The sequence below is a fragment of the Tilletiaria anomala genome, assembly GCF_000711695.1.
Source record: "Tilletiaria anomala UBC 951 chromosome Unknown K437scaffold_14, whole genome shotgun sequence".
Lineage (NCBI taxonomy): Eukaryota > Fungi > Basidiomycota > Exobasidiomycetes > Georgefischeriales > Tilletiariaceae > Tilletiaria > Tilletiaria anomala.
In genome coordinates this window covers 222,827-242,168 of record NW_013547008.1, presented here as the reverse complement: position 1 = coordinate 242,168, position 19,342 = coordinate 222,827, and the positions used below count along the sequence as shown (strand labels likewise).

The 19,342-nt window shown below is 52.7% G+C and overlaps 7 protein-coding genes across 7 annotated transcripts; 5 read left to right on the top strand and 2 right to left on the bottom strand.

The window, feature by feature from the left end:
* Positions 1-1,685: 1,685 nt before the first annotated feature.
* On the top strand, positions 1,686-4,283 carry K437DRAFT_272812 (uncharacterized protein). The gene is made up of 2 exons (XM_013389507.1): positions 1,686-1,955; positions 2,021-4,283. Exons 1-2 carry the CDS (start codon positions 1,883-1,885, stop codon positions 4,219-4,221), a joined length of 2,274 nt encoding a protein of 757 aa, XP_013244961.1. The 5' UTR covers positions 1,686-1,882; the 3' UTR covers positions 4,222-4,283.
* K437DRAFT_254683 (uncharacterized protein) lies at positions 4,277-5,369 on the bottom strand. The gene is made up of 3 exons (XM_013389506.1): positions 4,706-5,369; positions 4,566-4,636; positions 4,277-4,495 (listed from the first exon to the last, which is right to left on the bottom strand). The coding sequence occupies exons 1-3, from the start codon at positions 5,182-5,184 to the stop codon at positions 4,305-4,307; spliced, it is 741 nt and encodes a 246-aa protein (XP_013244960.1). The 5' UTR covers positions 5,185-5,369; the 3' UTR covers positions 4,277-4,304.
* A 771-nt stretch (positions 5,370-6,140) lies between these two features.
* K437DRAFT_40724 (uncharacterized protein) lies at positions 6,141-7,780 on the top strand. The gene is made up of 3 exons (XM_013389443.1): positions 6,141-6,729; positions 6,799-6,900; positions 6,969-7,780. The coding sequence occupies exons 1-3, from the start codon at positions 6,584-6,586 to the stop codon at positions 7,687-7,689; spliced, it is 969 nt and encodes a 322-aa protein (XP_013244897.1). The 5' UTR covers positions 6,141-6,583; the 3' UTR covers positions 7,690-7,780.
* Positions 7,781-7,852: 72 nt separating this feature from the next.
* On the top strand, positions 7,853-8,945 carry K437DRAFT_40714 (uncharacterized protein). The gene is made up of 4 exons (XM_013389442.1): positions 7,853-8,517; positions 8,582-8,718; positions 8,780-8,815; positions 8,902-8,945. Exons 1-4 carry the CDS (start codon positions 7,946-7,948, stop codon positions 8,910-8,912), a joined length of 756 nt encoding a protein of 251 aa, XP_013244896.1. The 5' UTR covers positions 7,853-7,945; the 3' UTR covers positions 8,913-8,945.
* K437DRAFT_40568 (uncharacterized protein) lies at positions 8,820-9,499 on the top strand. Its single transcript, XM_013389441.1, has one exon. The coding sequence runs from the start codon at positions 8,914-8,916 to the stop codon at positions 9,298-9,300; it is 387 nt and encodes a 128-aa protein (XP_013244895.1). The 5' UTR covers positions 8,820-8,913; the 3' UTR covers positions 9,301-9,499.
* Positions 9,440-11,146, bottom strand: K437DRAFT_40512 (ras-domain-containing protein). Its single transcript, XM_013389440.1, has 7 exons — positions 10,908-11,146; positions 10,608-10,695; positions 10,302-10,366; positions 10,140-10,236; positions 9,937-10,067; positions 9,764-9,867; positions 9,440-9,678 (listed from the first exon to the last, which is right to left on the bottom strand). Exons 1-7 carry the CDS (start codon positions 10,935-10,937, stop codon positions 9,579-9,581), a joined length of 615 nt encoding a protein of 204 aa, XP_013244894.1. The 5' UTR covers positions 10,938-11,146; the 3' UTR covers positions 9,440-9,578.
* A 1,698-nt stretch (positions 11,147-12,844) lies between these two features.
* Positions 12,845-14,992, top strand: K437DRAFT_254677 (Indoleamine 2,3-dioxygenase). The gene is made up of 2 exons (XM_013389505.1): positions 12,845-13,531; positions 13,611-14,992. Exons 1-2 carry the CDS (start codon positions 13,037-13,039, stop codon positions 14,895-14,897), a joined length of 1,782 nt encoding a protein of 593 aa, XP_013244959.1. The 5' UTR covers positions 12,845-13,036; the 3' UTR covers positions 14,898-14,992.
* Positions 14,993-19,342: the final 4,350 nt, after the last annotated feature.

Genomic DNA, 19,342 nt, shown 5'->3' with positions numbered 1-19,342 from the left:
CCCCCCCCACGCAAGTCGAATGCACTGTTTCGCGTTCGCGAGTCTGGTTCTCAGTATTCAATAGTCGCCGCTTTCGAGTTTCTTGCCACGCACCATCAGTCCACGGCGATCCGCAGAAAGCGTTAATCATTGTTGATTCAAATAGGAGACTGAGCTTCCGTTACATAACGCTGGCGTCATGGTCGTCTGTGACAGCCCCCGCTACGTGTATATCTACAAATCTAGTGTTATGCAGTGAATCAACCTGCACGCCAGTGACACACACCGGGTCTCCACCTTTATGAAACTCCACGTGCAGCCTTCTGTAATTGCGGTCCACTGCCGTCTCTTCCATGCTCGGTGGCTCCAGACCTAATCCCTTGCACTCTGCGCCGCCTATCTGCCATAGCTCTGGGACTGAACATAGGCGAGTGCGCTCCTCCACCGGCTCCAGACACGAGGCGAGGCGGTGGCGACCTCATCAAAAGGCTCAACATCGGCGCGTCCGACACGCATGAGTGTGAAGGGCACCATCCCCGAGCGAGGCCTCTTCTCAACGTCGCTCACCCAGGTGGCTCGCGCGTGGTACCCCGGCACGCTGGCCTGACGAGGAGGCTGACCGCGGGCACAACCATCCCAGCTACATGCTCAACCGCTGCCCTGCTTGGCGCGACTTGCCGGCGGCTGGCAAAAAGCTAACTGTGTTTGCTGGTGCCGCACTTGGCAGTCTGGGGACAGAGACATGCGCAAGCTCGGTGTGCACTATCTCAGACCTTGGAACTCGAAATGTGATAGCTGTGGATGTACATCGAGGCTGGAGGCTGCTCACTGCGAGGCCCTGGCTAGCGGGGGTACACGGTAGACCGTATGTAGATGTAGAATATATATAGATGATGCCCTGGCGTGCAACGGGTGATAAGAACTGGCACAGCTTCAGTACAGCCATGTACTCAAAGCAAGGGACGCAGGACGCAGGACCTGAACACGTATCGAATTGCCCCCTGACCATCACCTGCAATACTCTCCGTCCGAGCGAATGGCCATGCAAGCCTTTGCAACGCGTGCGCATAGTCAGCACATGCATTGCCAGGGCTGGTTCACAGGTGACCTATTTATACAGAAGATCACATTGAATCGCGTAGATTATCCACGTGAGAAGAACATGTTACTCCAGTAGCGTTGGATGCTAGGCCAGGGGCTCCAGATGATCGACGTCATGGAGTGTCGTCTCATCTCTCGAAGAGTTGAAACGAACTCTCTTTGATTCCACAGCGCGGCACTTGCATTCGAGCCTGCCCTGCGGCTCGGAGCTCGCAGCGATGCAAGCAAGGTTCCTTCGCGAACGAGATAAAACGTGAACGACCAAGCGATGAAGCCAAGGACGATGCATGAAGCCCTCCAGAGGATGGAAACTAGAGCTTCGACAGAGTTGAATAGGAGAAGGGTGCCGAGTTGGCCACGCACGTAGCCCTAGCGCTAGCGCTGGTGCTACATCAGTCAGATACATGGGTCGCCGGACGCCGGGGTCTTGATGTGGAGTTAGCAACCCTAATTCATTCAGCTACGACCAACGGCCCATTTAAATTCATGGTTTGCCAAACTCGGCGCGACGCGTCGCGTTGCGGGACTCAAAGCACACCCCACAACTGATACGAATGCACGGCGCAGATCCACGCTTCACCACTCGATTCTCATCTCAATCTCATCGCTCACAGGCCACAGCCGCCAACTATTCGTAGTGTAGAGACAGCTTCGAAGTCTTCACGATCTGCTGGAAGGCATTGGGGAGAAGTGAGGGAGAGAAGCTGGGAAACTGGACTTCTTCGGCGATCACAGTGGCATTTGTTGATGCTCATATGGTCGCATTTCAGCCAAACGTCGCTTCACCAGCTTCGGGCTTCCCATGTCCACCATGGACCGCGGCCCACCAGGCTTACCCGGACTCGCCTCGGAGGACAGTCTCCTGTGCCATAAAGGTAAGCGCTGCGCGACCCCATTTCACGGAACCGGTGCTTTCGCTGACTCCACGTCCCAAAATAAGCTGGTCTTTTGACCCCCCTCGACCTGCTTCTCGCATCACCGATCGACGTTGAAAAGCAAATAGGAGCAGGCGGCAATAATAGCCCAGTCACATCCTCTATTATGATTACTGCTAACGATGTGGTGCGCATGCAGCATGTCGTCCAACTCGCTGTTCACCCCAGATCCTCCCCTTCGCTATGGCAAGAAGTTCGACAAGCTCACCGGTCTCGCGAGAGAAACGTGGTCGATTTCGTGACCGGGTGGACTCAATTCAAAGCTACAGGCCCTGCGCTGTCTTTGTCACAGATTGTCGCCGCCACTCCCGGCCAGGATGAAGTGTCTTTGACCCTCTTTGATTATTCGTCTTTGCCGCCTGGAGCTTATCCAACATGCTCTCTCGCCTCAACCTCAGCCGATGCCTTTCTCGCGGAACCAACCACGGGCAGACAAACATGCAAGAAAAATGCACAGGCAGTCGGATGCCGAAGTGCTGAGGCATCAGGATCTCGCTTCTTCTCAGAGGGTGTCGTACCTACAGGTGTCAAAAGCCTCGACACCATGCTCAATGGCGGCCTTCGGCGAGGCACGATCACTGATCTGGCGGGTGAAAGTGGATCTGGAAAGACCCAGCTAATCATACAAACTATCATGAGTACGCTCTTGGGCATCAAGATGGTGGACGCTCTCGACTCGATAGATCTTTTCGCAGACGACCCGCAGCGCATACCTCCACTTGGGGATAGGCGTTCTCCAGAGCCGCCGCATTGGGAGGCAGCTGGAGGTGTCGCACTGCTCCTGACGGGAGGAAAAGCAGCCGCACATAAAGTGGTCAATCGTCTGGTCGAGATGGTGCAGACCCGGTACGCTTCAAGAACCCAGGAGCGTCATCCGCGGCAAGAGCAGCATCTCTCCTTCTCACAACCTACATCAAGCGGCATCTTCAAAGGTAGTGGACGCAAGCGGTCTCACAAGAGCATGCAGACCGACACCGAAGAAGCTTCACCTGCATCTAGGTCGGGTGCAGAAAGCTGCGTGCACATTCGGCGCATGCTACAGAATCTTCACATTGCGCACGCCCCAAACTTTGAAGCGCTTCATCGGATCCTACACCACACCCTGCCGAGCTTTCAAGACACTCTTTCTCTATCTTCAACACGCGGTGCGCGCCATGCAAATCAAAATTCTGCGCCATTGGACCTGATTGTGATCGATAACCTGGCGACCGTGCTCAATGAAGTCCACGGGAATAACGTCGAAGGCATGATGCAGCGCTCTAGGATGCTGTGTGATCTGTCTGAGCAGCTCAAATACGTAGCTGCAGGATCCAGCGTTGATTCGCTTGACGAGCATCGACCTCACCTCGGATCGGCAGTCCTTGTTGTCAACCATCTAGCAGACGCTTTAGAGTCAACGCGGTTGTTCTCGGAGCGATGCAACAAACTTCGTGACTCCACCACATTCAGCCTATTGGCGGATCCTGCATCGGATCTGAGCAGCGACGCTCCGAGCAACTTTGTCGAGCCGGATGACCTACATGCACCACCAGACTTTGAGCTACAAGCGGCACATTCTAGCGGGCTCATCACTTCTCTCTGTAAGCTGGACTACGCCAGCACCGGCGGTAGCGGCGGTGGAGCAGTGGACACTTTCAGCATTCCCGCTGAGGCAAACTCCAACGTCGCCTCGGGTAAAGTTGCGCAACTTGGTCCTGTCTGGACTAGCTGCGTGAATGCCCGTGTACTCCTCAACAAGACGCGGCAGCGGATTGCGCTGCCACTCTCACTGTCGGCTGCGGACTCTGCAGGCTGCTTCACGCCCTCAACAGGACAAACTGTCCGGCAAAAACACCCCAACAATAGTCAGCTGGTGTGCGTCAGGCAAGCTGCGGTCTCTTTCTCATCTTGGTGTGCTTCAGGGCTCGAGCTCGATGAACCAGCGCACTTTGTTATCACGCAAAAGGGCCTGATCACCGTGCCTCCAGATTCGATCCAATGTTCTCCAGCAATTACTGTTGCTCGAGACCCAATCAGCCAAGGGACCGCCAAGGCAAAGACCGACCCGCGACAGGAGGTGTCCCCTTCGGAAGATGAACTAGGATTTTATGGCAGCGAGCACTGGATAGATGGCTCCACTCTCACCGAAGAAGACCTCCTGCAGGCAGCTCAGGAAGCAGAAGAGGAGGCCATGCTCAGCGGTGTAGTTGCACAGGGAGCGATTTGACATTGGTATGTACTCTATGCTCAGCAATGCCGAGACCATGCGAGCATCATGTGCATGGCGACACGATCGAAGTGCTTTATCAGTTATGCTACAGCGGGCGGGCTGACGCTGGGAACATTCGTGGCTAAGGTAAGTGACGTTGAACTTGCTTTTGACGAGAGAGTGCTGGCTTTAGGATCAAGGGCCATCCCGACGATGTTGCCAAGCCGCGGTGCTGCACCTTTTGTGATGAATTCAGTTGGGACAGGCAGTTTTGCAGCGGCCAATCGGAGTGCTAAAATGCCTTACAAATGTCAGTAAAGAGGCGAACGAACAGCGCTCAATTTACAGGAGAGGCGCCTCACCTTCCTTAGCTACTTCCTGTCGAATTTCAACCGGTCCTCCGACTTCGAAGATCACCTTACCAACGGACGCTCTGTGACATGGGCGAGACGCAAGATCCTTCAGGCTTCAAATCAGCTTGAAGTATACTCGTTACACGCACCTGCATGCCCAGAACTCAAAGGACCCCTTGCCCTTTCCCATCCTTGTCTCATTACCTTTGACACAGACAGGAATATCTGGGAACACCCTCATGAACACCTGTGCTCCTTTGACGACCTTGAGCTTGCGCTTCAGTGCAGTCTCTGCACTCTGAAGCTGCTTCGCTGAGAGCCTTGCAGGAGCTAGTAGGCGGATGCCAAATGCGCCCTCTTGAATTGTAGTCCCGACGATAGAGCCTCCGATCGGAACCGGGACCCTGCCCTTATGGGCCTTGCGGTATTTGGTCCTGCGAGGCGCGAGTTGCGATCGAAAACGCACCGATCCGAGCACATTCAAGCGAAGTGCCGAGTACGCCAAATTTATCGGAGAGGGGGCTGCCGTCGGTCGCCAGGTTGACCGAAACAATGGGCCCGAGTCGGTACGCAGTGTCGAACAGGCGCAGCTAAGCCGAGAGAAAGACTGCCGAAGCCCAAGCATCATGTTGAATGAGTGGGGATGTTTGAAAGTTTGCGCTCTGGAAGGAGCGCTACAGCTGGAGCACAGCTGCGAGGAAAGAAAAACCAACAGCGAATGGATCACGCGATCACAAGAGATCTTCCTGGACGGTCTGATGACTCTTCAACTGAAGCATCCAGCTGCGGTTCTGATTACAGGAAGACTAGTTGACACTGGTCAGTGCCATTTGATGCTCCAGGTATGGAGAAGATTCAGTTGCAACAAGGTCCTGCCGTCCTGTTTTCTTTCTTTTTGAGGAGGGTTCTTTTGAAGCCACCGGCCAGACGCCTTGTGCCGCCAACGAAAGTCAAGGATTGAATCCCAAAAAGAAAGAATTTGAATATACCTTCTATTGGTTCGACAATTTGCTCAGTAGCTCTCTTGCCATAGCGCAGGCTAGCCGCAGCAAGAAATGGTACACATTGAGCTCAATTCGGTCATTCTCTATGCGAGGTGTCGCAAAGAGCAAGCTCGGCTGCGCCAAAATGCCCGTCTGAATCGCTAAAGTGTGTCACTCATACAATGTCTACCAATGCGGATCGGGTGTACGAGCAGCAGAATGATGCCTCCCTCAATCAGCTCTTCTCGAAAGTCCGATCTCTGGTGAGGTAAAATTACACATGATCACGGTGCCACGCTTCGCTTGAGCTGATAGTTGGCGGGTTTCTCCCACGGCTGTAGCGATCTGTGACCATCGATATTCATAATGACTCCGAGAGCCAGCGCGCAGGCCTGCTCTCAGAGACGTCGGATTCTTTCAATTCGTTCGGCTCACGCTTGAACAACACGTCTCAACACTTGACACGGACGATCCGTCAGGGAGCACGGCAACACCGCTTAACTCTGTACATCATTGCGGGTATGGTTGCTCTCTTCTTTGTTTGGAGACTGCTGCGCTGAAAGTGCAGATTAGGGACTTGGCATCATCGACTGAAGCAAGGGAGACGAAACAAGTCCCAGAACAGAACAGCATTACAGCGGTGCTATCCGAGCGCTTCGCGACCACCTATGTAATCTGCCGGATATCTGAGACTGTTTCATTTGCATCGAGGACGAGTGGAAAGACGGGGGGATGGTGAGATGGAAAAGGTAGGAGCTCAACAGCTTGAAAGGTCCAGTCCACGAACAATCAGAAAATGGCGGCGCAGGGCGCAGCGCGTCACACCAACACCACCGGGTCTCTCAGGCTCACACATGTTCACATGTTCACAATGACATACTATGGAGAGCACATGATTGATGAACCAAAGTACGACCGTGAGACAATCAACATTCGGAAATCCTTCCCTTGAGAGTAGGCCGACGGTCGAGCCGCAACTTCACTCGTCCATTATTACACCCAAGGGGGCAGAGCAAAGCTAACCGGCCAAATCTGATCATCGCTATGGCGGGCTCAACAAGTGAGGCAGAGGCAGGTGCCTTCGTTCACTGGCTTCAAGGAGTCCGTGCAATCGACCTCCTGGATAAGGAAGTTCATTCGATCGAGGACATATGCGATGGCACTGTACTGTTTGATGCGCTGAATCACGTGTGAGTCTCAGTCGTGTGTAATGGACCATGAACGAGCGGAGGCTGAGCCATCACAATGTGCAACGCTAGCGACGGTGAACACTTTCGCAATCCTCACGAGGACGAATTGAAAGACAATGTTGTACTGCGCATCGGCACACTCAAACGGCTGTACAAGTTAATGATTCAATAGTGAGCCGGCTAGCGAGCATGACATGATGTTCTTGTCAGCTAACACATCAACGGTCATTCAATGCCAGCATGGCCGAGAACTTGCAGTTCTCGACAGCTAAACTGGAGGAGCCGGATTTCGATGCGCTTGCCCGAATCAATGCCCCATCTGAAGCTTGCAAACTCTGCCGACTGGCGCTGATCATCGCGGTTCAAAGCGATAACAAGATGAGCTACGTTGAGGTCATTCAAGGCCTCGATCAAGGTGACCAACAGCAGCTCATGCAGAGTATCGAAATTACTAGAAAAAGCCTCGAACCAGTCAGCGCGGACGAAGACGGAGATGAATTTCTGGATATTCGAGCTCGGCAGCCTTCAGAAGAATTATCAGATGTTGCGAAGTCGCCATCTAAAGAAAGAAACAACCTCAGTCTCGAGTATCGAAACCTGGTCGCTGAGCATGAGGCCAGAGGAAACACGATTGAAGAATTGGAGGGCGAACTTGCTAAGCTGCAATCCAAGATGGGTGAGATCACCGAACAGCTCGAAGCCGAGAAGAGGAAGAGCCTGCATCAGGACCAGCGCACTGAAGTCACAAGACTGACGGAGGAGTTAAGAAAGTGCGAAGATGCTCTGGCGAGCGCAGAAGGTGAGATCGACAGGTTGCAAGTTGGGCTGCGGGAGCGGACTCGTGCGGTAAGTTTTTTTCTTGCCAGTCAGAAAGAACAAGCGTATTTTTATTCATACTCTCCTTGCCTCCCTGACAGCTTGAGGAAGCGGGACAAAAGGCGAAAGAATTCGACAGGGTGAAAGACCAGTTGGATGAGTTCAAGCATACAGTGGATAAGCTCCAAAAGGCCGAGAGCGTTATCGAAAAATACAAGAAAAAACTTGAGGAGAGCGCAGATCTTCGGCGCAAGCTCAAGGTGAGGCTGTCTTTTTCATCTATGTGCGTTTCGGCTCACTGACACTCCTTGGAACTGCGTGATGTCTATCGTAGGATATTGAGGAACAAAATTCGGAGCTCATTGATCGCAACACGCTTCTACAGGACGAACAGACCAAGATGAACAACTTCAAGCCTCTCATGGACTCGTACAAGAAACAAGTCATGGAGCTTGAGGGTAAAGCCTCAAGCCTCCAAAAAGCTGTTGATACTGCACGCTTCGAGAAGGACCAGCTAACGGAACGATTAAAGAACAGCGAATCAGCTCGTGCTTCGGAGAAAGAAGAGTTGGAGTTGTACCAGGAAAGGGTGAAAGAGCTGGAGCTAGGAATTTCCAAAGCAAGCGATTCCGGGGCGACAGCTAGCACAACAGCTATCACTAACGGTGATTCTTCAGGAGGTGGCATTGATCTACCTGTTCCTGTGCTGGATACAGAGCTCGAGGATGCTTTGACGGGAAGCTCCATGTCTGACCTCAAAATTCAACTTCGGAGGCTGAAGAGGGAGCGTGATGCAGCTGTCGCAAACAAGGCGGATGTCAGCCGCATCATTGTGCTGGAGAACCTTCTGGAGGATGCGCAGCGCATGAAAGACCACTATGAGGCAGATTATCTCAAAGAGCATCAAGCCAAATTGGTGCTGAGCCGGGAGCTTGAGGAGTTTCGAAATGGTCATTCAGCCAGTGGCGATGGGTGAGTGAAGGGGCAACTGAGCCGCGTCGTTGCAAGCGAGTTGACCTTTATTTCCTTTCTTCAGTGCTGAGGCCAACATAGCCTTGCGCAGTAGGCTTACGCAATTGGTTGAGGAGCTTGACAGCACAAAGAAAAGCATGGTTGAATTGCGAGTGCAACATGATGCACAGTCCAAAGCGCTGATCATTGCCAAAAGCGACTGTGAGTGAGGTATTTCAATTCCAATTGGTGACAGTCCTTTCACAATCTCTCCCTATTTTAGTGTCCCTCGTCAATCAAGATCAGGTTGACATCTTGCGTCAGTTGCGCGCGTCAGTCGAGGTCGAGAAACAAGGACTTGATGATGACAATTCTCGCGTTCGTGCGGAGCTCAAAGAGGCACAGGACCGGTGTAACATGCTTACGCAGCAGGTTAATGGTCTACTTATGGATAAGATCGACTTGCAAACTCAGGGTATCGGTCACCGAGATGAAGCGCTCAGACGTGAACGTAACTTGGGAGAATTAAGAGCATCCTTGGCGGGCAAGTCGCTTCCCAAGGAGGCAGAAGAATTAATTTCGGCCCTGCAGACATCGCACGCTAACAGCGAAGCGCATGCAAAGGCACTGCAGGACAAACTGACCAAGGCGCGTGCGGTGAGTCTGGTTCACGTAGCAGGTCGGGCGACGCTTACTCAACAGAACCCGTCCCTACATTTGCCAGTTCATCCGCCAGCAAGACCAGCTTCTCAAGGAAAGGCCGCGCGCGGAAGAAGCGGCGCAGGAGAGCGTAAGTGCCCGTGAATGGAGGATTATGCGAAGCTTGCTGCCTGCTGATCGTGTGACATGTAAATCAGGCACTGGAGCAAGAACTGCGTCTTATGGCTTCAGCATTTCAGGATGTCAGTCTGCGTTTGGCACAAGAACTTCACTCTGTATCACGGGGCCGGCGTACGACGCCATATCGCACGTCTTTTGCGTGGTTGGGTCAGCAGCGACGCGCTGCCGCAGCGAAACTTATCGATCGATAGAGGACGAATGTCAATGTATTCTCACTGCACACATATGATACCCATGCGAACCTAGCAACATCCGCCGCCTTGCTGTTGTTGGACGTTCTGCCCTTGCCCAACCTTGAGCGTTGCCTTTCCAGCTGTGTTGTTGACAGTGGAAGAGCCCATCCTGCAGGCCCCGAAAAGATCGTTGCAGCAATCGTGAGCGCGATGTACAAGCGATATGGGCTTCAAATCTGTAGGAGGGTACGCACCTGTCTTTGATCTGCTTTGCCATGGTCAAGAATGCCTGTTCGACATTTGTGGCACTCTTGGCAGAGGTCTCGAGGAAGGGAATGTTGAGTTGGTCCGCAAATTCCTGTGAATTCCCATGCCATTCAAGTAAACTTCGGGTTCGGAGAAAGGAGGGGTTGTGCGACAGACGAACCTTTGCAACATTATATTCGACAACCTTCTTGTTGGTCAAGTCACTCTTGTTACCAACGAGAAGCTTGTTGACGCCTTCGCAAGCATATCGGTCGATTTCCTGCAGCCATTGCTTGACGTTCGCGAATGTGTCTGCGGGAGAGAAAAGGAAAAGGTTCTTTTGGTGAGACATGCGCAAGGAATACCTGTATTGTCAGCTATTACCTTGGTCCGTCACGTCATAGACGACAATGATGCCGTGTGCACCGCGGTAATATGATGAGGTGATTGTTCGGAAGCGCTCCTGACCAGCAGTATCCCACTGGCGCAAGCGAAGAACAGTCAGTAAAATGGAGACGAGCTGTTAACTATCTGCAAGCGACTTACGATCTGCAGCTTCACTGTCTTTCCCTCCAACTCGATGGTCCTGATCTTGAAGTCAACACCGATCGCTGAAGATGCGGCCATCAAGTCAGCACCCCACTCTCCACCCGGGCCGTCACGAAGTCACACATAGCACGTCTGCGACTCCAAATGCACAGTTGGAGCTTATAGTCTTCAAATGCCGCATGTACTGGGTATCGACTCATTTGCGGCTGGGCTCCATGCCTGCGCTGCACACGTACGTGTCCCAGCAGGAATGGCGGGTGGCTGGCCATGTAAGCTCTTACGACAAGAGCAGCGGACACTCACTCGAGATGTAGCTTTCCGTGTACGTGTCATCGGCGAATCGCAAGAGCAGACACGACTTTCCGACGCCTGAGTCGCCGATTAGCAGGAGCTGAATATCAAGGAGGGTGGCACGTCAATCATTGCGTCCTTGAGAGGCACAATCGAAGGAGGGATACGAGCAGCAGCCGCAGTACTACTACTACTATTATTACTACTAGTAGTAGTAGTAGCAGTAGTAATAGCAACAGGCGGAGCCGAAGTGGAACCTGCTTTCCACTCGGCACCGAAACTCGGAGATGGGGCCCAGCGCGAGATGCTCACCTTGAAGAGATAGTCGTATTCGGGGTTCATGGTGAGCAGAGTCGAGCTTGTTATGCCGACGAGGTGGACTTCCTGTGGTGATCTTCGGTCCGCAATGTCCTTGTTCTCCGTGTCAAGATATGAAGATGCAATGGCACCATTCAGGTGGGAGAGAGGTTTGTCCTTGATGGAGGGGGGATATGTATGTACAAGTAGTCTGTCAGTCGATGACGGGAGTGGCACCAGCCGGTCATTCCATATTGACTGCAGGCGCGCGCAGCACTCCACCTCGCGCCGCGGGCGACATTCAGTACTTGGACTACTCCATAGACCCTGCTGACGTGGTGGAAGGACGGAAAGGATCACGTGACCCTACATTCCGCTCTGTCGTGGCGTAGGCCCCACCATCGGCACATCCACCAGCCCTCATCACTCTTGGTCGACTAAGCTACATGCACTTGTCTAAGAATCTAGCCATCAGCCCTGCCTTCGTAGAAATGCCTCTGCACATCTATATATTGGTCTACTGTAACTATCGATGCTCGCAACAATGGCTGCGACTTCCGCATCTCCTCGGGTAGGATAGGAATTAACGACACTATTATATCGAAACTGACGGTCCCGTCAGTCCTTTGGTATTCGTGACGAGCATTAGGTCGGGCAGGGAGTGACTCTGTAGTCAACTTGATGGTACAAAGGCATTCCATCTCACAAAAAGCTGCTAAACTTTTCGCTTCGAATTACCAAGGCATCTCCCTTCGGTGCAGAGCTTACTGCCACATCGTCTTCGCACCGCCGCAGCGCATCGACCAATCGTGATGCGCGTGATGAGTGCGGACGGCTGCATTTCCCCGCCACGATCTTGTCACGACTTTCAGAATGGTATTTCAGGTAGCATCCAGCCTGTTTGAGTTCCGAGGATTGAACCACGAAAATGAATAGGGAGCCTCATCATCGGTGGATAAAGGGCGCCAATCCAACATGCCATGGCTAACTGTTGCCGAAACAGTCGAGCTCGAGATTTCGAGTTTGTAAGCAGCTACCAGTACCTGTAGGTCAGAGCAGCACGATCTTCGGTCGAATATCGGGCTCGGCGCACGTCATCGCTGATCCGGATGCTTCATGGCATGCGCACCAACGGGCTCCTAAGCTCCTGCGCGCCTCTCGAGACGCGGCTGCGCAACCGTAAAAGCGACACTGTATGCATACGCATACACTATAGACAGCGGAAGAGAGGTAAGAAGGTCAAAGGGAGACTGCGTCTGCCTTGCGAAAGCGATGAGCTGGTCATCGATCAGAGATCAGGTATAGATTATTGACGAGCATGTAACTATCTCGCTGCAGGCGGCTGCATCACGCGTCAGACCATCAGGCTGCACCCCAGCTTTGCCCCTGCGGCGGGCCCCGGATCCCAGAATGTCCGAGACCCTGAGCTGTGCATGCTTGCAGCTGCCATCAGCGCATGTCTTGTCGTGCTTGCAGGCTGTGGCCTGACGTCTGAGTCAGCTTACAGCTGACAACCGTATGTCTTGGACGGCAAACTCGGGTCATGCGCATCTTGCGGGATCAATTCCGTTGATTCGAGTCCCCCTTGGGACTGTGGAGTCTGGACTTTGTGGGCGATGAGCCAGCTGCGTGTTGAGTGAAACGCTGTACGTGTGGGTGTTAAGGCGACGCTCATCACTGTATCTGCCAACTGCGCCGGTTGGAATCTAGACCATTGTCCAAAGAGATCTCGGGCAGCGCTCCGGGGAAGCCGTGCTCTGCTTTCTTTCTTTTTATCTCCCGCTCCGTCCGGCCGGAACCACATTTCAAGTGGACGCAAGGGTAAAGGCGTACAGCCAGTAATTCTTTCTTTTTACTTTGGATTTTCACCTCTGAACGAAATGACTCTGGACCGAAAAAAGATTGTTCAACATCATGATCAACTCCCATCGTATATATACCAATGCGTTCAATGTCGGCTGTGGCGCTTGTAGGTGATATACATCAACGCAAACGCCTCCTACCGCCTCGCCACTGAGCATCTCTCACGCCCCTCTCTACGCACCCCAGTGACAAGACCACCTATAAACGGGTGACCCGCCAGGACACCGTGTTTAGCAACGTTGCCTGGACACAGCTTCCGCATTCGGTCAGTAACGAGCATCATGCCTTCCCAGGTCTCTTATCCGAGGTGGCCAAAGAGGGACGAAGCCGCCGAGTACTATGAGTTCCCACCAGAGCACTTTCTCGCACAGCAAGTAAACCCGGCAAAGCATCGCCTGAGCTTACCGCTGTCAGCCACTGCAGAGAGCTCACAGTCGAACAACACTGACAGCGTGGCAACGACGTCCGGCCCTTCGTTCGACCAGGCGAGTCTTGCCGCCGTCTTCGAGCCATGGAAGTATCCCCAGGAAGGCTTGAACTCAGAAAATGGCATGCCAGACACCAGCACGCTCGCAGCGGCCGACTTTGATATCGACGTACGCACCGGCTTTCTTCCTCCGGAGCCGCCACTGTCTCGCTTAGATTCACCCTACCACATCTGGGAGGATTTGCTCTCTCTTGCTCGGTCATCTCATCTCCGCCTGCTTGGTGGGGGAGCATCAAGTTCTCCAGAAGGCGCTCCGCTGGCGCGTCGGTGGCGCCGTCGTGTCAGGCAGGTGAGCATCCTGAGATCAAAGTCACACACACCGCAGTTGCTGACCATTCCTTTTTGGATCGACTGAATTTGATTCTCAGATGCCTATCATTAGCATCGAGCACGACATGCACTGCGACATCAGGAAAGCTCGCAGAGGTCACCTGGTCCTCTCCTTTCTTGCACACTTCTACCTACACAGCCAACCTCAGAGCAGTCATCAGCCTGAACCCGCAACGTCGTCTTGGAGTGACTTTCGGTGGTTCAAGACGTCTGCTCCGGACAACGAACTCGAGGAAGAAGGTCGAGGCGCTCATCTGGATGACATTCCAGCTCCGATCTCCATCCCACTGGTACAGCTCAGTGAAGTGCTCGGCCTTCCTCCCATCTTGACGTATGCGACGACAGTCTTGTGGAACTGGGAGCTATCGGATCCAGCACGCGGGCTGACTCCGGACAATGTCAAGATCGTCGAAACCTTCACAGACACTGAGTCGGAACGTCACTTTTACCTGACATCTCTCCTCATCGAAATGAGAGGTGTTGAGGCTCTCACGCTCATGCGACAATCACTAGACGAAGCGTTTGTCGGCGACCGACTCGCCTCTAAACGGCTCACGGACTATCTCGAGCGGCTCGCGGGTGTCATCAGCGACTTGACTCGCATCCTTGCTAAAGTCAGAGATCATTGTGTACCCGCCGAGTTCTACTGGGCTATCCGACCATGGTTCAGAGGTAGTGATGCATCATTGGCAGGGCGCGGATGGCACTATTCAGGAATCGATCCGGAGCACGTTCGGCGAAATTTGGGAGGACCGAGCGCGGGCCAATCGTCCCTCATTCATGCTTTGGATGTCTTCCTTGACGTGGACCACTCCAGACGAAAGGAGCGCCTCCGCGACCGCACGCCTCGTTCTGTCGATTTGGGACCATCAGATGCCACATTCATGGAGCGCATGTCTTTCTATATGCCCAGGCACCATCGAGACTTTCTCCATCACCTACGGTCCTTGTCCTTTGAAGATGTGAGCCAGTCTGAGCCACCAACTACTACCTCACACCAAAGCGGAACACCACATCCCGTTCGCGCATTTATAATTGACCGCATAGGCACTGAGCCCACATTGTCCTTCGCCTACGACAAAGCTCTTAAAGCTCTGAAGAGCCTGCGCGACGAGCACATGAAGGTGGCAGCGCTCTACATCATCAGCCAGTCGCGCAAGAGCCCAACAGCAGTGCACGCATCCGATGATCTGCAGGTACCGATCACGGTTGCACCGACAGGAAGGGAAACGACTTTGGTTGGCACTGGCGGCACAGACCTCGTCCAGTTCCTTAAAGATTGTCGCATCAATACTGTCGATGCCATGATTCAACCAACGCATTGATTGCAAGCAATACACCCGTTCGCCTTGATAGAGCTCACCGCATTGCACCCATTTCCAGTTGTATGACAGTACCAAAATAGATCCTTGCATCATCTCATATTCGTTTCTTTCGCGCAAGTCTACTATATGATCTAGTGGACGGTCCTATCACATGATACGCTATATAGAGATGGCCGCGGTGATGCCAACACATGTTATCATTTTTCTCGGCCAGATCTGATGAGTCTGTCAGCAGATTACCCCACTGCTATGATGCGCTCAGAAAATAGTAGGCAGCGAGGCAACGTCGCAGAGCACCACGCCAGCTATTTAAGGGCGCTGGGCTGACTAGTCGCCAGAGCAGCGCTTGGAGGTGTGGCACCCTTACGTATTTGGGAACGTGTTTGGATTGATCTGAACGAGAATTGATGGGGAGCGTGATTTGCCTTTCCGGAAGTGGCATCCTTCGCAACGCCAACATATTGTTCTTTTTGAGTCCTGACCTTTGACAGTGCCTGAAAGTGTAGTCGATTTTTTTGCCGTTGATACTTGGGGATGAGAAGATTTGGACAAGGCGAAATGAAGCCTGGCGACACTGGCGAATGCCAGGTGCACTTGTTCTGCACAGTATAGATCTGCATGTCAACAGATAGGATAGCTGCTCGCCCCCAGCTGTCATTTTGAGAGGTTGCAAAGGCTCGCTCGTAGGTACATTCAGGCTAGATTCTTCTCGTTGAGCGAAAAGCTAACATGATATTGTGATATTCCGAACTTGCGTCCGAAATTGACAGCTACAGTATGTTGATATTTGATACTTTGACAGTTGCATCATTGCTTCACACAACCGTGGAGACGTTACTATGGCGTCCGTTTACAGCTTTCGTGACGGGGCCCGCTGATAACGAATTAATTTTAATCTTTGCAAGCTAGATAATCCTAGTGTACGCTTGGCGACAAAAGTTTCCCAAGTTCCCATGTACGCCACGCGCTCTCATTGACTTTCCCCTTGAGTCTAGTTGAGGTCAGAGCAAATATTGTGGAAATGGCATGTCCGGAAGATATTGTCATTTTGTATGTTTGACCGGCCGATGCCTTTGGTCTGGATGAGCATACCATTATAAAAGTAGAATACAAGGGGTCATAGCTGGATGCACTGTCAATGCTGAGGGTGCCACCTCAATTGTTTCATCTCTTATTGTATAGTACGGAGGGGAACGCATTGAGAACAGGTGAGGATGGTGGATGATGATTAATGTGTCCCGGTTGACCGCACTGCCTCAGTTGGACCAAGCAAGTACAAGCGGCACCACTGTGGTTGCTGCAAGCAATCGATCACCCTTCCTAAAGTTGGCTGATCCCTGCATGCTTATCATTTATGTGGAGTAGCACCTGTATATGCGGATTGAACCAGCATACAAACAAAAGTTGTGCCATGAAGGGCAGGGAAGATCAGTATTAGAGGGATGGCTGATTATGACCAAGATACTTGCTCTGACCACTTGTTGTCCTCTACACTGCACGCGCTCTGAGTGCTGTGTGCAACTCTTAATACATTCACAAGATGCCAGCTTTCACGCGCAGCCTCTGTAGCTTGTTTCTTGCCTTCGAAACTTTCATGAGGTTCGATGGTGTTATATGAGCTGTGCTGCCTTCGCGACAACCAATTGATGCCGCCTGACGAGATGAAACGCAAAGCCTGTCATAGAGTACTTTTTCTTGCCGTTGCGCAATCTGAATCACAGAAGCTGACTAGATTCTTACCGCTGGCGCGCTTGTACTCGATCCCGAGATTGCAAGTCCCTCAAATGAACCGCATGATTCTCTTGGCAGCTCGCCAAGCTGCTGTTGTCGGCTCCGCACTGGCTTGCCCCGCGCTAGCGGCCGAGTAAGCCGTGTCAGGCTGTATCCCAAGTGCGAGATAGAGCAAAGGTCCGATGGCAGCAGGGTAGAAATGCTTAGTCCCGGTTGTCTCGCTAACGTCAACATTCCCCTGCGCGGCAGAGAGGGGAGTTGCGATAGCCTTACAATTTGCTATGTCCAACCTTCAAGGTGTCGGACCCTGCATAGGCCGCCTGATCAATGAAGATACTGCAGGTGTGCGTGTTGCATCGGGTCCATGGGCAGCAGGCCTAGCAGTCGAAGCGTCGTCTCATGATGCTCGGTTGTGATGACGAGGTCGTCGACCTAAGCCGTCAATGTTGTGAAGTTGCCATCGAACATATACGTGGAGAGTCACTAGTCGCCTTTGCCACTGGCAAGGCCGATCTGCGAAAAGTTCGTGTCGAGCTTACTGTGCCCGCTCCGACCTACTTGCCGTACTCCGGAAATGCTCTTGCGCAATCGCAAGTGATTGATGACCAAGCGCTGCACTCAGGCGTGTGGTTCGAGGTAGACTTTTTCCTCACAGTCGCCGCCATGGTAGACAGTCTCGACGTCTACATGTCTAAATGATGGAGATGACAATTGTTCATGGCGGCCAGAGCAATTAAAGTGCCGGTGCGGGTGATCAGCCAGGAGGCAGCCAGATAAGCCTCATGATACCCCCTCCCCCCCGCTCGAACTGCAAGAAATCGCTGGTCACTAGTCTCACTATATACTTCTGTACATTGCTGTTGCTGTTCTGTTTGAACGTAAACCCATTTCGCACTCACGGCTCGTCGGCCCGATTGTAGTTTTGCATCTACCCTTGTTCCTTTCCTCTTGTGACTGTCAAGTTTATAATTGATTGCCTTTGCCCATTTGTCAGTGTCGTCGCTTTCGTATTGGTGTGAGACTCTACTGGATCAGAAGGAATTGTGGTTGATAAGTAGAATGACGCCACGCGTCAGAACCCGCCTGACGACTTGCCAGCACGAGTTGACCGTCTCAAAGTGGCCTCTTGGTACCCATTGTAATGATCGCTCCTCGACTTGTTGCGTTTTCGCCTGCGGCCGCGCCGGCTGCAGTTCCCTCCCATCGTCAGTGTATGCAGGTCTGTTGGGCGTCTCAATGGTCCTGAAGTGACGTGTTGAGACCAGATATGGTGCTTCAGGCTAAGGATCCAGGCATGGTACATCGTGGCCCTGTTATACCCTGCGAGGACGCCCTTGATTGTGTGGACTCGTCCGCTTTGGTGCCTTGAAACTCTCCATCGCACACAACATAGGCCATTGAGCCTATTACACGGAGGTGACCAATCAATATCTTGCGATTATTGTACGCTTCTGGAGGCCGAGTTATTGTGGGGCCATTGTGACACAGGAGGCTTGCGCAGTGGTTGTGTAGGCCGCTGCTGCGACCAACTCACCCAAGAGTGCCTTGTCCAGATTCGACTAACTGCTCCAGGCCCGGACCATGTTGAAGAGTGTCAGATCAAGGCGCTCAGCGGCACCCCTTCTGTGAAGCGTGTATAGGGCTGACCCTTCGTTTCGAGTACCGTTTCGTCAGAGGAATTGCTGCACCGGCATACCGATATACTCGCTACCGTTGTCCACGTGGAGGGCCTTGATCGCCTCCTCTACTTTGCGAATCCAGTTATCGATGACGTCGGTAATATTCTTGCGAGCTGCCAATGTGTGAGCCCAGACCTTGCCCGTCTCGCATCTGTGAAGGTTAGGAAGGAGTGCGTGCCATTTACGCGCTGCATGGGCATAGGTCCAACAATGTCCGTGGCACCTTTCAAACACATCCCGTGCTTGCCTTTCTTCCCTTATGGTGCTGTATGGGGAGTGGTCCGCTGCTCCGAGCGCGCACGCTTCACATGCGTAATCAGCTTCAGCAACAGGTATGCCCTTCGAATTGCAGGTTGCATTGCGCGAGTTACGCCCTGTGTGATTGAGGCGTCCGTGCAACAACTCAACATTCGCATCTGCACAATCTGCGTAGGCCAACATGTTCTGCATTGCATTGGTGGTTCCCTGCATTATAGGCCGAACTAGGATGCCATTGTGCAATCCCCCACCCTTGTAATCACCATACCGTCTCCGCTGCCCAGGGGCGACACGATGAATGCATTGACCAAATGCGACAATGGACTAGTTCGTGTTACGACCGGCACGAACAAGATTGTCAATATCTATCTTAAGAATGCACTTGAGATCCAAGGGCATGCAGCAGGACCTCATCAATGCTAGCGGAGTGAACCTTGCAGAGGTTGGCGGTTGCATTACGCTTAAGAAGGATGGGACTATGCCTACCATGGGCCCATAACCTGTTGAAAAGATGGCTCGTTTCGACCAAGTTAGGATGCGCTGACCACTTGCTGTTCATTATGCTACACGAGCTCTGGGTGCTGTGTGCCTGCGGCCCTTCACTTATCCACAAGGTGCTGGCTTTCACGTACAGCCACTGTAGCTTGCTCCTTGTTCTCGAACCTTCCACGACGTTCGGTGTTCTTTGGTCTGTGTTGCTTCAACGTGCTTAGCCGTGCTTTGCTTCGTTGACTCATGCCCCCAGCGCTGCTGCTCTCTCAACTCGATCTATCGTTA

Coding starts and splice junctions, on each gene's coding strand:
- K437DRAFT_272812 (XM_013389507.1), top strand. CDS start 1,883: ATGTCCACCATGGACCGCGGCCCACCAGGCTTACCCGGACTCGCCTCG. Junction 1,956..2,020: donor CAGTCTCCTGTGCCATAAAG/GTAAGCGCTGCG, acceptor TCCCAAAATAAG/CTGGTCTTTTGACCCCCCTC.
- K437DRAFT_254683 (XM_013389506.1), bottom strand. CDS start 5,184: ATGATGCTTGGGCTTCGGCAGTCTTTCTCTCGGCTTAGCTGCGCCTGT. Junction 4,637..4,705: donor TTTGAGTTCTGGGCATGCAG/GTGCGTGTAACG, acceptor CCCATGTCACAG/AGCGTCCGTTGGTAAGGTGA. Junction 4,496..4,565: donor ACAGGAAGTAGCTAAGGAAG/GTGAGGCGCCTC, acceptor AAGGCATTTTAG/CACTCCGATTGGCCGCTGCA.
- K437DRAFT_40724 (XM_013389443.1), top strand. CDS start 6,584: ATGGCGGGCTCAACAAGTGAGGCAGAGGCAGGTGCCTTCGTTCACTGG. Junction 6,730..6,798: donor TTTGATGCGCTGAATCACGT/GTGAGTCTCAGT, acceptor GTGCAACGCTAG/CGACGGTGAACACTTTCGCA. Junction 6,901..6,968: donor TACAAGTTAATGATTCAATA/GTGAGCCGGCTA, acceptor ATTCAATGCCAG/CATGGCCGAGAACTTGCAGT.
- K437DRAFT_40714 (XM_013389442.1), top strand. CDS start 7,946: ATGAACAACTTCAAGCCTCTCATGGACTCGTACAAGAAACAAGTCATG. Junction 8,518..8,581: donor CATTCAGCCAGTGGCGATGG/GTGAGTGAAGGG, acceptor TCCTTTCTTCAG/TGCTGAGGCCAACATAGCCT. Junction 8,719..8,779: donor GATCATTGCCAAAAGCGACT/GTGAGTGAGGTA, acceptor TCCCTATTTTAG/TGTCCCTCGTCAATCAAGAT.
- K437DRAFT_40568 (XM_013389441.1), top strand. CDS start 8,914: ATGCTTACGCAGCAGGTTAATGGTCTACTTATGGATAAGATCGACTTG.
- K437DRAFT_40512 (XM_013389440.1), bottom strand. CDS start 10,937: ATGAACCCCGAATACGACTATCTCTTCAAG. Junction 10,696..10,907: donor AATACGACTATCTCTTCAAG/GTGAGCATCTCG, acceptor CTTGATATTCAG/CTCCTGCTAATCGGCGACTC. Junction 10,237..10,301: donor AGACAGTGAAGCTGCAGATC/GTAAGTCGCTTG, acceptor CGCTTGCGCCAG/TGGGATACTGCTGGTCAGGA.
- K437DRAFT_254677 (XM_013389505.1), top strand. CDS start 13,037: ATGCCTTCCCAGGTCTCTTATCCGAGGTGGCCAAAGAGGGACGAAGCC. Junction 13,532..13,610: donor GGCGCCGTCGTGTCAGGCAG/GTGAGCATCCTG, acceptor TTTGATTCTCAG/ATGCCTATCATTAGCATCGA.